This window comes from Leucoraja erinacea, chromosome 29 (assembly GCF_028641065.1).
Source record: "Leucoraja erinacea ecotype New England chromosome 29, Leri_hhj_1, whole genome shotgun sequence".
NCBI classification, from domain to species: Eukaryota; Metazoa; Chordata; class Chondrichthyes; order Rajiformes; family Rajidae; genus Leucoraja; species Leucoraja erinaceus.
The window spans coordinates 26,318,835-26,334,262 of record NC_073405.1 but is presented as its reverse complement, the minus strand read 5'-3'; the positions used below and the strand labels follow the sequence as shown (position 1 = coordinate 26,334,262).

Genomic DNA, 15,428 nt, shown 5'->3' with positions numbered 1-15,428 from the left:
TCATCCTTCTAAATTCCAGAGTATACAAGTCCAGTCGCTCATTCTATCAACATATGACAGTCCCACCATCCCGGGATTTAACCTGGTGAACCTACTGCACTCCGTCAATAGCAAGAATGTCCTTCCTTAAATTTGGAGACCAAAACTGCACACAATACTCCAGGTGTGGTCACACTAGGGCCCTCTACAACTGCAGAAGGATCTCTTTGCTCTTATACTCAACTCCTCTTGTTATGAAGGCCAACATGCCATTCGCTTTCTTCACTGCACTGCTGTACCTGCATGCTTACTTTCAGTGACTGATGAACAATGACCCCCAGATCTCGTTCTACTTCCCCTTTTCCCAACTTGACACCATTCAGATAATAATCTGCCTTCCTGTTTTTGAACCTACAAGCATGTACGCATTTGGAGTGTGGGAGGAAACTGGAGCACCCAGGGAAAACCTGCACCCGAGGTCAGGATCGAACCTGGGTCTCTGGTGCTGCTCGGCAGCAGCACTGCCTGCTGCTCCACTGTGCCTCACTAAAGTTCATCCTTTTAGTGTTCTAACTGCCTTACCGTAGCATCCTAGAACATGCCGCTTCCTGGTTCATATTCCACCACAGGGGGTTCTATCTTCACCGTCTACTCCCCCTTTGAACTATCACCCTCAACCTTTGACTCCAACTCCACCCCTCCTCCTCCCCTGCATGACTTTACAAAGTTGACAAGAATGATTCCAGGAATTAGTAGGTTGGCATAAGAGGAGCGTTTGACAGCACTGGGCCTCTACTCGCTGGAGTTTAGAAGGTTGAGGGAGGGGGGACCTCATTGGAACTTACAGAATAATGAAAGGCACAGATAGAGTGGATGTGGAAAGATGTTTCCACTGGTGGGAGAGTCCAGGACCAGAGGCCATAGCCTCAGAATTAAAGGAATTCTTTAGTCAGAGGGTAGTTAATCTGTGGAACATTGCCACAGATGGCTATGAAGGCCAAGTCAGTGGATATTCTTAAGGCAGAGATAGACAAATTCTTGATTAGAACGGGTGTCAAGGGTTACGGGGAGAAGGCAGGAAATTGGGATTAGGAGGCAGAGATCAGCCATGATTGAATGGCGGAGTGGACTCAGTGGGCTAATTCTACTCCTATAACATGTGAACGTGAACTTTATCTGCCCATCATTTTAATGGAATATAGACACAAAATGTTAGAGTCACTCAGGGGGTCAGGTAGCATCTTTGGAGAAAAGGTATAGGTGACGTTTTGGGTCATAACCCTTCTAGAATTTAGAAGATTGAAGATTGAGGGGGGATCTTATAGAAACTTACAAAATTCTTAAGGGGTTGGACAGGCTAGATGCAGGAAGATTGTTCCCGATGTTGGGGAAGTCCAGAACAAGGGGTCACAGTTTAAGGATAAGAGGGAAATCTTTTAGGACCGAGATGAGAAAAACATTTTTCACACAGAGAGTGGTGAATCTCTGGAATTCTCTGCCACAGAAGGTAGTTGAGGCCACTTCATTGGCTATATTTAAGAGGGAGTTAGATGTGGCCCTTGTGGCTAAAGGGATCAGGGGGTATGGAGAGAAGGTAGGTACAGGATACTGAGTTTATTGGTTCTTGGTTTCTTGGTCCTCCAAAATATTCCAAATGGAATTTAAATGGAGTTGGATGATCAGCCATCATCATATTGAATGGCGGTGCAGGCTCGAAGGGCCGAACGCCTACTCCTGCACCTATTTTCTATGTTTCTATGTCTATGTTTCTTATGGCATCTTTCCTATATCGGGGTGACCAAAACTGACCACAGTACTCCAAGTGCGGCCTTGCCGATGACTTTCCCAACTGTAACCTAATGTCCCAACTTCTGTACTCTGTCCCTTGCCTGGTGGAGGTCAGGATATAGTTGAGGCCCAATATTCTGCATTGAGTTACTACTCTGCTTGCTTTGGCCCATTCAGTGCCAGCCTCTCAACACTGGGCTGTGTGAATGCCAGTGTAGGCCAGAGGTTTGTACCTGGGCAGACACCAAGTGCTGGAGTAGCTCAGCAGCTCAGGCAGCATCTCTGGTGGAAAAGAATAGGTGACGTTTTGGGTTTCAGACTGAAAGATAGATGTGGGGGTGGGGAGGGGGGTGGTGGTGGTGTACCAGGGCACCAACACAGTGGCAGGCAAGACGGGGGTTAAAAATGTATTCCCAGTACAACACTGAGAAGTCTTTCTAAAGTTCGGATGTGTATTCACCTGTCAGTTTACACTGGAGGATCAAAAGGGCTGTGTGGATCATTGCTCTACAGAAGCAGAATATCAATGTACATAACGTTGCCTGGGACAACAGAATATTGGTCGGTATGGTGGTGTCGCGGTAGAGTTGCTGCCTTACAGCGCCAGAGACCCGGGTTCGATCCTGACTAAGAGTGCTGCCTGTACACAGTTTGTACGTTCTCCCCGTGACCCCGTGGGTTTTCTCCAGGTGCTCTGGTTTCCTCCCCCACTCCAAAGACGTACAGGTTTGTAGGTTAATTGACTTTGGCAAAAATTGTAAATCGTCCCCAGTGTGTAGGATTGTGCTAATGTATGTGGCGATCGCTGAGCAGCGCGGATTCGATGGGCCGAAGGGTCTAGTTCCACGCTGTATCACTAAAGTCTAAAGTAAAGTCATTGCAGCGAGTTGTAGATGTAGCCCAGTCCATCACACAGACCAAACTTCCCTCCATTAACTTGATCTACACTTCACACTTCCACCCCGGTCATTCCTTCTTCTCCCCGCTCCTGTCAGTCAGAAGGCACTGAAGCTTGAAAGCATGCATCAACGGACTCAGGAACAGCTTTTTCTCCTCTGTTATCAGGCTTCTGAACACTCCTTCTATAAGCTAGGGTGTCGTCTGATTGACGTTGAGCCCAATGTGGACTTTACACCAGCGCTACAATGCTGAGAGCTATATTCTGCACTCTGTGTCTTCCCCTTTGGCCTACTTCTTTGTACTCGAGTTTGATTTGATTTTTCTGTAGGGTATTATTTTATCTGGATTGGATAGCACAAAAACAAAACTCTTCTCTGCACCTGTGATAATAATAAACCTAAACGTAAACCTATCACGTTGGTGTTTTCACAGTTGGTTCAGACTCCGTGTCACCCTAATACAGGGCCATTCTGTTGTTCAACTTCTGCGACTGGGACCTTGCTGGGTGAGAGTTTCCTGGTGGGTTTGGGATGTTGCTTCAAACTCTAACCCAGAGCCTGGAGCACAGATTTACACCTCAGTGCAATAATGAGGGAATTCTGAGAGAATGTGACTTGGACCCTAATTTAGTCTGGTTATTTTAGTTTAGTTTATCGTCACCTGCACCGAGGTACAGTGAAAAGCAATTGTTGCCTGCTATCCAGTCAGCGGAAAAATCATGCATTTTTACAATCGAGCCGTCCACAGTGTACAGAAACATGATAAAGGGAATAACGTTTAACGCAAGATAAAGTCCAGGAAAGTTTGATTGAAGATAGTCTGAGGGTTTCAAATGAGGTAGATGAGAGGTCAGGACTGTGGAATTCTCTACCTCAGAGGGCGGTGGAGGCAGGTTCTCTGGATGCTTTCAAGAGAGAGCTAGACAGGGCTCTTAAAAACAGGGGATATGGGGAGAAGGCAGGAACGGGGTACTGATTGGGGATAATCAGCCATGATCACATTGAATGGCAGTGCTGGATCGAAGGGCCGAATGGCCTACTCCTGCACCTATTGTCTATTGTCTATTGACTGCTCTCTAGTTGTAGATAGGATGGTTCAGTTGCCTGATAACAGCTGGTAAGAAACTGTAGCTGAATCTGGAGGTGTGCGATTTCACACTTTTGTACCTCTTGCCAGAGGGGAGAAGAGAGACATTACTCTCCCAGGGAACTGACGGGGACACCATATGAAGATGGACAATAAATTCTCCCATGCGCCTTGATAAACGTTAAAATATTTTTAGAAGCAATGATGGCTTTGCTATTTGTGGGAGCTTGTGAATTCCATGCTGGAGCACGTTACTTTAAGAGTCATTCAATGGCTGTAAAATGCTTTGGAGCTCGCTGAGATTTTTAACAATGGTATATAAACCAAGTTTTTATTTAAACATAAGCCATTGTCTTCGAGGCACTTAGGAGAGTGATGATACAAGCACTATAAATATACCTTCTACTTTTAACTTAACCATGACGACAGTATGTTGTTACATTGCAAGCACTTACGAGGTTATTTAATTTTCTTGTTCTCAGTAAATAGGTCATTTATTAAAGCACGTCTGGGATTATTTAGGGATCCAGTTCTCTTCCATTAACAGATTTTGCAATGAATGATACGGAAATCTAAATCTGGAAATGCTGAACAGCTGAAGGCTAGAAACCTCTTTGACAATAGAATGCAAGTTGTCAAATGTGGAAAATAAGCTTTGATGATCATATTTCATTCTAAAAACTCAAGATCAAAGGACCTGAAACATTTAGCTTCACATTTAGGCTAATTATGGTCCCCAGTATTGAGGTACAATGAATAGCTACGTTTTGCCTGCTGTGCAGATATTCCATGTATAAATATAATTAAGAACAATCGCTAGATCAAAGGGCACGATACAGAGTACAGAATATGGTTCTCATCATTGTAGCATGTCAGTTCGATAGTCAAAGTCCACGATGGGGTAGAAGTGAATTGGGCAGAACCCGAGCTTATGGAAGCCTGATAACGGAGGAGAAGAAGCTATTCCTGAGTCTGGTCCACCTCCGCCTGGGGTCAGGGGTCAGCGGCAACAGGACAGCTCTTAGGCCTAACGGAATCAAGGGATATGGGGAGAAAGCAGGAACGGGGAACTGATTCTGAATGATCAGCCATGAAAAGCAAAGCTGGGAGAGAAGAGATATAGGACAAAGCATGGCAGGTGACAAGTCAACACAAGCAAGGGGGTTTTGATAAGCAGATAGATTAAATTAAGGCCAGAGAATAAAACCGAAGACATGGGACAAACGATTGAAGAGTTGCGAATTGTGAAGCCGGAGGAAGGAAATGTGGGTGGAGGGGAGGGGGAGAAATTGGTGCGAGTCCAGCTGGGGTACAGGGGAGGGAGGGTGTGGGGGGGGGGAAGATAGGGGAATTGTGGGGTAGAAAGGGGTGGGAGAGCGGTGTGAACAGGTTACCTAAAATTGGCATCTGAATAGGAGAATACAATGTTCATACCATTGGGGACAATTTACAAATTTACCAAAGCCAATTAAGCTACAAACCTGCACGTCTTTGGAATCTGGGAGGAAATTGAAGCACCCGGAGAAAACCCACACGGTCACAGGGAGAACATGCAAACTCTGCGAGGACAGCATATGTAGTCAGGAATGAGCCCGGGTCTCTGGCGCTGTAAGGTGGCGATGTTGCCGCCCGATTTAACACTACTCACGTTGTCTCTGGTATTGCAGAGGCTGTCAGAGGGAAATAGGAGGAATTTCTTTAGTCAGAGGGTGACTGTGGAATTCACCCCCACTGATGGCCATGGACATTATTTTTTTTTAATGGCAGAAGTGACGTTTGCTTGATTCGCGGGTGTCAGGGGAGATGCTAAATGGCTTTCGAATGGGGTTAAGAGGGTACACTGACAATGAGCCATGATTGAATGGTGGAAAACTTGATGGGCCGAGTGGCCTAAAACTTCCCACAAACTATAAACATATGCAGGTCCCAAAGTAGGATTGCTCCTCTCTTCGAGGAGGGAATGCTGATCGGCAAATGTAGGCCGAATTACAATAACTCAGTGGTATAGGTAATAAACAAGTCCTTACCGAGTAAGACTGGAGTGATGGCAATGATGTTGCATCGCAGGGTATAGGTCATTCTGCTGGTGAGGTCCGGACAGGGCGGGGGTTCAAAGGGCACAAAGACGTAGAGGCCGTAGAGGATCCACGGTATAAAGAGCAGAGCCACAAAGACGGAGGAGATGGCTTTCACATGCGGTGCAGAGCAGCAGTGGCAACAGGAGCAGCATCTCCGGCCCCCGTCTCCCCCGGCCCCCGGCTCCTTCTGCGAAGACTCCCCACACGGGTTGCGCTCGGTGTCGCTGGAAATCAGATCGATGGTCTCGCCGTCGGCCGACGAGCCGAGCAGCGGCTGGTCCTCCGAACCCTGGCTGGTGAAGTTGTGGCTCTTCTCCGGGACGTCAGCGTTCTCTGCCCCGACCTTGGCGTTGACCTTCTGCTGGGGAACGGTCGAGGCTTGGCTCGGCAGTGACGCCTTCTCACCGGGCAAGCCCGACGTCTCCCTGGTGATGTCCACCGACACATTGTCCACTCGCTTGCGTTTCGCCTCAGTGTAGGGGAAGCTGTGATTCCTCACCAGCTCCGCCTTGATCAGACTCAAGCGGCCATCGCTCGGCGCACTCTGCTGCTTGGCGAGCTTCTGGTGGGCCTCATTGAACTGAAGCCTCTTGCCCTTTGGAGCTGGGTCCGTTAGGTGGTCGATGTTTTCATCAGATAACGAGTGCAGCTCTTCCACGGATGACTCTGGGCTGTCGGAGATGGGTGCCAGCGTGATCTGGGTGTCCAGGTCCAAGAACGGAGAGAAGGAGAGGCGGCTGGGATCAATGTCCTGCAGTTGGTTAATGATGTCCGTGATTGACTCCTTTACGCTGTCAAACTCCTTCAGCTCGTGACTACTGGCGGGTTGTCTCGGGGAAGTCATTGTTCGGAGATAACCTCTGGAAAGATAAGGAAGTTATGAATGGCAATATGGAAAAAAAAATAGACTCATTTCAATTTGGTTGCATGTGTTAGGTATGTTGCAAAGCGTACCTGAAGCGTCGCTGAAAATCTGCCCCAGCCCGTGTGCCCGATTTTGGCGCCGTTTAGAGGGGGGCGGGTTTAAAACGCAATTTTCTCTAGGCTGTTCAAATCGAGTTTGCTCAGCCTAGTTAATTATTAACGAAAATTCGCTGGTAGGTTCCCTCACATGAGCTATTATTAGTTTTACGAGTTTTTCCTAAGTGCTATAGTAGTTTAAAAATTAACCTCTAAACCCCCGACGGCTCGCAACCAGCTGGGTCTATAGAGCAGAAATCTGAAGGGTAGCAGTATATTTTTACATTAAAAAGGGCTTCTTAAGATGACTTTATACAAAGTTTAATATTGCGAGTAGCTAATTTTGGGCCCATTATATCCCGCAGTATTTTTCTGGGCATTTGAGGGCACAAATCTACCGCAATGTGAACGTTCTAAACCAGCACTTTCACAGGATCCCACTAGAAAGCTGATTTAAAATGGACTTTAATTCACAGCAATTGAACACTAAATTCCTTTCATTTGGCCTATAAATTAATGTAAATGAGATTTTAAAATCATGTTTTATTGTGAATTATTTGTGAATATTATTTGGACACTTAGGCTATTTAAAAATGTTAATCATTTATTAAGAAATGGATAGACGTTTAGATCTAGTAATTGAAGTTTGAAATTAGCTACAAGTGGGTAACTAACTAATTATATGCTTTAATTTCAGGTCATCCGAGTAAGATTATTTTATATTTGTTTCAGAATGCTTCAATCTATGATAACTGAAAATTTCATTCAGTTCTCTTAATTTTTAAGAAGGTTTTGGGCTTTTGACTGTTCACGATCACAGCTTTTTTGTTATGTCCATAGAAAATCAATAGGGAACAAGATGCTAATTTCCGAGTATGAAAATGGCCATAATGTTTTAAATACTTGAGATATGAAAGTGAATTAGGTGTCAAATTAAACTTATTGTTATGCTTTATCTGATGGGATAAATTGCAGACTTGATTTTTTAAATCTCAAAATGTATGCATCTCACTTTACAGTTCAAAACACAAATTGCCCAAGGAACTGGAGACATCTGTACAATGTGGACAGCTTGATTGCAATCATCTATAGTCTTTCTGCTGACTGGAGAGCAAACAAATGCTTTTCATTGTACCTCGGCACACATGACAAAAAATTAAACTAACTAACTGAACAGGTGACACTTAGTTTAGTTTAGTTTAGTTTAGAGATACAATGTGGAAACAGGCCCTTCAACCCACCGAGTCTGTGCCGGCCAGTGATCCCCATACACTAGTTCTATTCTACACACCAGGTTCAATTTACAGAAGGCAATTAACCTACAAACCTGCACAACTTTGGAATGCGGGAGGAAACCAGAGCACCTGAAGGAATCTCACGTGGTCACAGGGAGAATGTGCAAACTCCGTACGGACAGCACCTGTGGTTAGGATCGATCCTGAGTCCCTGGCGCTGTAAGGCAGCAACTCTACCACTGTGCCACTGTGCTGCACCCATTGTCTGTTCCTGCAGGTTGACCCGAAATATCGTCTGTCCATATTCAACACAGTTCCAGGCGGCACAGTGGCGCAGTTCCCTGTATCTATACCTTGTAACTGAGATGTGTACCATCTATCCAGCTGCTGTACAAGGGATCAAAACGAATGTAACCATGTTAGGGTGACACGGTGGCGCAGCGGTAGAGTTGTTGCCTTGCAGCGCCGGAGAACCAGGTTTGATCTAGACTACGGGTGCTGGCTGAACGGAGTTTGTGCGTTCTCTCTGTGACCGCGTGGGTTTTCCTTGGGTGCTCCGGTTTCCTCCCACACTCCAAAGATGTGCGGGTTTGTAGGTTAATTTGGCTTTGGTAAAAATTGTAAATTGTCCAAAGTGTGAAGGATAGTGCGAGTGTATGGGAATCGCTGGTCAGCGCGGAATCAATGGGCCGAAGGGCCTGTTCCCGTGCTGTATCTTTAAACTAAATTAAACTAAACTAAACTAAACATATGTTTAAGAAGGGACCACAGATGCTGGAAAATCGAAGGTAGACAAAAGTGCTGGAGAAACTCAGCGATTGAGGCAGCATCTATGGAGCGAAAGAAAAAGGCAACGTTGCCTATTTCGTTGCCTCACCCGCTGAGTTTCTCCAGCACTTTTGTCTTCCTAAACATCTTGTCCGGAAATATTACAATCTGGTTTGGGAATTGCTCTGCCCAGGACAAGAAGGCTCTGCAGAGCGTAGTGCGATCGGCCGAACGCACCATGGGAACTTCACTCGCCCCCCTGCAGGAACTATACATCAGGAGGTGCAACTCCAGAGCCAATAAAATCATGGGAGACCCCTTCCACCCCTGCAACGGACTGTTCCAGCTGCTACGGTCAGGCAAACCCCTCCGTTGCCATGCTGTGAGAACAGAGCGGTTGAGAAGGAGTTTCTTCCCAGAGGCCATTAGGACTGTAAACTCCTATCTCACCCGGGACTAACTTTACTGTACTACTCTACTGCTTTTTTTTAAAATTGCAGGTTTTTCCCCCTTTCTTTCCCCTTTTTCCTTCCGCCCACAATGTAATGTGGGCGGACGTATGTAAAAGAATATGTGATTCTGTTTGTAGTTTATTTGGTTGTTTGTTTGTTTTGTCTTTTTGCACAAAGTCCGCGAGCATTGCCACTTTTCATTTCACTGCACATCTTGTATGTGTATGTGACGAATAAACTTGACTTGACTTGAAGTAGGCAACGTTTCGGGCCGAAACCCTGAAGGGTTTCGGCCCGAAACGTTGCCTACTTCCTTGTCTCACCGGTTGAGTTTCTCCAGCACTTTTGTCTACCTAAACTAAAGATATGGTGCTGCGGAGGCAGATTTATGCTTTCAAATTTCAGCCTCTCCACTGTAATGGCCTTAATGGTACCTCGTAGTTTGAGACCAAATAGAAATAGATGCTGAGATTGATACAAGTCAGGATGTACCAGCGTATTGGGGTCTGCATCGTGGAAGCAGCAGTGTAAAAAAACAGCGCTGTGGGGAATAAAATGACAATATCCTCAGCAAAGAAGGCAAACGATGCTGAACTGCAAGCACTCCCCCCCCCCCCCCCTCCCCCCCCCCCCCCCCCCCCCCCCCCCCCCCCCCCCGTCCTGACTTCCTACATGTTAATTACTTTAAACTATTCTATCTCCATTGGGTATATCACTTGACAGTGTTGCGTGCAGCTCAGTGCTGATATAAAGAACTAAGGCCTTACGTGCATTTCTGACACTGCCCTCTCTGTCCTTCACCTACCAAACAGGGCATGCATGCTGGTCTAAGAGCTCGCTTTTGGACAAAAAACGTTAGGATGCCAGATCCGTGATCAAAAGGAACTGGCTGGCCTTGCACATCTGTGCATCTACTTTCTGTGTGCGGCTTCTGAAGCTCTCTGCATCAGAGGGGCCCCATGCATTTCACAGCAAGCGGGGTATGGTTGCTACACGCTCCCTGGGAGAGGTTGCCATGGTGTGATATGTAGCCGGACTGACCTGCCGACACTCAGCGGGATGGAGAACGTGCCTCCATTCACAACCCCTGCCCCCTGACAGTTTTCCCTTCACATCAGGAGACTGTAAGCTTCCCCTTTCTTTGATTGCAGATTATTGATAGTGTTTATGGCCAAAGCACTAATTGACCCTGAACAGATTGGCTTGCTGAATGAACCTTTCTCGAGCGCGCAGTTACAAGTCAATCGCAACCTCATGTCTGGAGTCACACAAAGGGCAGACTTCCTTCCCTCGTGGACCTCCATAAGATGGATATGTGTGTGGGAAGGAACTGCAGATGCTGGTTAAACCGAAGATAGACGCAAATCTCTGGAGTAGCTCAGCGGGACCAGCAGCATCTTTGGAGAAATGGAACAGGTGATGTTTCGGGGTCGAGACCCTTCTTCAGTCTGCGAGTCAGGGGAGAGGGAAATGAGAGATATAGACGATGGTATAGAACAAATGAATGAAAGATATTGCAAAAAGTAACGATGATCAAGGAAAGGTGGAGCCCACAATGGTGCATCGTTTCTTTTTAGTGATAGGAGCAGATTTAGGCCATTTGGTCCATCAATCCTACTCCGCCATTCAATCATGGGTGATTTATCCCTCTCTCCTAAGTCCATTTTGCTTTCTCCCCACAACCCCTGACACCCATTCCAATCAAGAATCTATCTAGCTCTGCCTTAAAAAGATACACTGACTTGACCTCCTCAAAGCCCTGTCCCATGGTACAAGTTCATTCCAAGAGTTCTCCCGAGTTTGCCCTGATTCAAACTCGGAGATTTATGGTAATGGCCACTCGTCGGTACTCGGGGCTCTCGTGGACATTTATCAACATGTTGAAAAATCTTCACGAGTCTTCCCGTGCTTACCTGCCGTTAGTGAGTCTTCCCGAGTACCTGCCGTTAGCGCTACGAGCCGCTAAGAGACGTCCCCGAGCTGCGACGTACCCGCTACGTTCATTCTCTGTGCTTACCACGAGTTTGATTTTTTTTAAACTCGGGAGAGCTCTTGGAATGAACTCGTACTGTGGGACAGGGCTATTAGCCTTCTGTGGCAATGAGTTCCACAGATTCACCACCCTCTAAAGAAATTCCTCCTCATCTTCCTGAAGGAACGTCCTTTGATTCTGTGGCTATGACCTCTGGTCCTAGACTCTTCCACTAGTGGAAACATCCTCTTCACATCCACTCTATCCAGGCCTTTCACTATTCACTATCCAATATACTGTTGGCTGTGGGGGTAGGTGAAACGCAACAGGACAACAATGAAACTAGTACGGCGACTAGGGTGGGGGTGGGATGGAGAGACGGAGAGGGGATGCATGGGTTATTTGACGTGTGTTTAAAACTAATACTGGCATTTATTTACAAATGTATTTAATGACGAGTTTAAACCATCAGCTGCCAGGTTAGGATTTGAACTTATTTCCCCAGTTCAACGGTAAGAATAACAGATTTCCCTTCCAGAGCGCACATTAGTGAGCCAGATGGATTATGAAACAACAGTCTCGTGGATTAATGATCACCATTACTAATGCTTACATTTTATTCCCATTTATTTGATCGCTTGTATTTAAACCACCCAGCAGCTGAGATGGGATTCAAATGCTTGTCTCCACATTAACGCTCTAAGCTTTGGGGGAGTGGCCCGATAATTTAACCGCTGTGCTACCTGACCTCAAACACAATGGTCCCGTAATGCTAGCTTATCTCTTGAGGGGAGGGAAACAATGCTGAAATGCTAGTGTAGAAACAACAAACTCCAGATAGACACAAAATGCTGGAGTAAATCAGCGGGTCGGGCAGCATCACTGGAGAAAAGGAACAGGTGACGTTTCAGGTCACCGTCCCTCCAGTGATGCTGCCCGACCCGCTGATTTACTCAAGTATTTTGTGTTTATCTGTCTTTAAATCAGCATCTGCAGCTACTTCTTATACAAGGAACTGCAGATGCTGGTTTATACAATATGTAGAAGCAAAGTGCTGGAGTAACTCAACGGGTCAGGCAGGATCTCTGGAGACAAAGGATGGGTGACGTTTTGGGGTTGGGAACCCTCTTCAGAGCACCTTTTATTTTATTTATCTACCACCTCCCCAAAGTACTCAAACAAGCAATCTGAAGAAGGGTCCTGATCCAAAATGTCACCCATCCTTTTTCTCTAGAGATGCTAGCTGACCCGTTGAGTTACTCCAGCACTTTGTGTCTATCATTTAAAAAAAATGTTTGTTAAATTATGGATATTGTTCCCACCTTATAGCTGCCATTGTGATGATGGGGCATCTCAGGCAGCAGTTACAGTGTTTACCAGATTAGTCACATCTATGTGTCAGACCAGGTCAGAATAAAAGTTTTAGCGGCATTAGAAAACGATGGAAGATAATCATCCAGGCTGCTGATACGAGCTTTTTAAAAACAATTTTTTTTTTAAATTTACTAACAGAATTTAAGGTCACCAGCTCACTAATATGGCCATTCTGACTTGAGTCTACAGGGCCGAACAGTGGTGCAGCTGGTAGTGCTGCTGCCTCACAGCGCTAGGGACTCCGATTCAATCCTAACCTCGGCCGCTGTCTGTGTGAAGTTTGCACGTTCTACCTGTGACCACCGTGGAAACAGGCCCTTTGGGCCACCGAGTCCGCGCTGACCACCATTTAGACAAAAATGCTGGAGAAACTCAGCGGGTGAGGCAGCATCTATGGAGCGAAGGAATAGGTGACATTTCGGGTCGAGACCCTTCTTCAGACTGATGACATTTATCCATACACCAGTTCTATCCTACACACTAGAGACAATTTACAGAAGCCAATTAACCTAAAAACCTGCATGTCTTTGGAGTGTGGGTGGAAACCGGAGCATCCGGAAAAAACCCAACACGTACAAACTCCGTAAAGACAGCACCCATAGTCAGGATCGAACCCGGGTCTCTGGCACTGTAAGGCAGCATCTCTACCGCTGCGCCCCCGTGCCACCCCGTGTTGTTAGACCATGAGTTCCAGACTCCAACCTCAGTTAGTATGAAATGATTTCTCTGCAAACCACCTCTAATAATTCTAATACTTCGATTAAAACCATGCATCCCAGCTTTTGGTTTCTTTGCTGAGGAATAGTGTTCATCAGCTCAGTCACTCAATGCATTTGAGTTACACAGTGATCTCTGCGGTTTTCATTGGTGTCAGAGAATCATCTTTTTATTTGTTCTTGACCTACTTAATATTTGTTTTCTTTTGTTCCTCCTCTCTAAACCTTCATTTTTCTTGTTGGTAGGAGAAATTTTGTAGCCTCGGAATTAAAGGGCGCTCTTTTAAAAAGGAGGTGAAGAGGGACTTCTTTAATCAGAGGGTAGTTCATCTGTGGAACTCATTGCCACAGAGGGCTGTGGAGGCCAAGTCAGTGGATATTTTTAAGGTAGAGATAGAAAAGTTCTTGATTAGAACGGGTGTCAAGGGTTATGGGGGGGAGGCAGGAAAATGGGATTAGGTGGAAGAGATCAGGCATGATTGAATGGCGGAGTAGACTCGATGGGCCGAATGGCCTAATTCTACTCCTATTACTTGTAAACTTGTGAAATCGAACGGCCAGGGAGTTGTGAGCCTCCAAAGGGTTCTGGTCAAAATGTTTACAACCCTCCAATGGGTATTTGACATTCTTGAGTCAGATTTTGAGAGATAGTGGCACGGTTCTGCTGCTGAGGTCAAATAAAACAAAGCAACGCTTGTGCATTTCAAGCAGGGAAGAGGACGACCTGTTTGTAGTCTTATTCATCCATTAAACCAGGAACCAGCTGCCGTTCCAGGCCTGAATAACTTGGAGAATTCTTTGCTTAACACTGCATGGGATGATGGTCCTTTGCCCTTGTTGAATAGAAGTCTGTAAATTTGCCTGAGGCTCAGTAACTAGATCTAAATCTAGAACGTTCTCCAATATAGTATTTAATTTCAGGATATTGACCATGTTTCAGAATAGGCTCTTAAAGGTGTGTTTTTTTTTTCGTTACAGAGCAATGTGTAATTTTATTTGCCTTTCACATGGAAACATTTGGAACCAGACGGAATATGGGAGTGGGGATGTACCAAGGTGTTCAGGATGTGAAAAACCACACAGGCAGAGAAAACCACGAGATTGGGATTGTTTACATGAGAGAATGTTAAGAAGAAAGATAATGGGATAAGGGGATTTAATGCAGCCAATAAAGAAATAATATTTCTGTTGGAAGGGTGCCAGTGAAAATGGGTTATAAAGTTTAGATTGTCACTAAGAAATGAGGACAGAGCACTGAGAATTCGAATACATTCCCCAGATTGTGACTGAGGTGTAAAAATGTTGCATCGTTTGACGGAAATGTGGATGAATGTTAGCTGTAACAGTAAAAGTTCAGTTCAAATTAACGAAAGAATATTAGATTTATACCTCAGTGACCTTCTGTTGACTCCATCTACATCTCATGCTGCCTTTGCAAGACCACCAGCATAGTCAAGGACCAGTCTCACCCCGGTCACTCCCTCTTCTCCCCTCTCCCATCAGGCAAGAGGTACAGAAGTTTGAAAATGCATACCTCCAGATTCAGCGACAGATTCTTTCCAGCAGTTAACAGGCAACTGAACCGTCCTCTCACCAGCTAGAGAGCGGTCCTGACCTCCCATCTACCTCATTGGAGATGTTCAAATTATCTTTAACGAGACTTTACTGGACTTTGTCTTGAACTACTCCGCTTTATTCTCTCTTTGTGTACTGCGGACAATGCGATTGTAACCATGTACTGTATAGTCTTTTCACTGACTATATATAGGCAACAAAAAGATTTTTACTATACCTTGGCACACTGTACCTTGGTACACGTGACAACAATTAACTAATAATGAATCTGTGACAACAATGAACTAATAAACAAACGAAAGGTTTATGGAACGAGCTGCCAGAGGAAGTTTTTGATGCAGGTACAATAACAACATTCAAAAGAGACTTGGACAGGTACATGGATAGGAACCCGTAACGTCACCCATCCATGTTCTCCTGAGATGCTGCCTGACCCGCTGAGTTACTTCAGCACGTTGTGTACTTTTTAGAGGGATATGGGTCGAACGCTGGCAAATGGGACTCACATAGATGGGGCCTCTTGGTCTGCTGGGAAACAAGGAACT

The 15,428-nt window shown here is 45.6% G+C and overlaps 1 protein-coding gene across 2 annotated transcripts in view; it reads right to left on the bottom strand.

Moving 5' to 3' along the window:
* The window catches only part of LOC129711343 (uncharacterized), a 62,312-nt gene that overhangs the window by 26,964 nt on the left and 19,920 nt on the right, over positions 1 to 15,428 (bottom strand). For both annotated transcript variants that reach the window (XM_055658935.1, XM_055658936.1), the window contains exon 2: positions 5,781 to 6,691. In XM_055658935.1, the coding sequence (XP_055514910.1) occupies positions 5,781 to 6,675 (895 nt within the window). In that variant the 5' untranslated portion in view covers positions 6,676 to 6,691. The remainder of the gene's footprint in view (positions 1 to 5,780; positions 6,692 to 15,428) is intronic.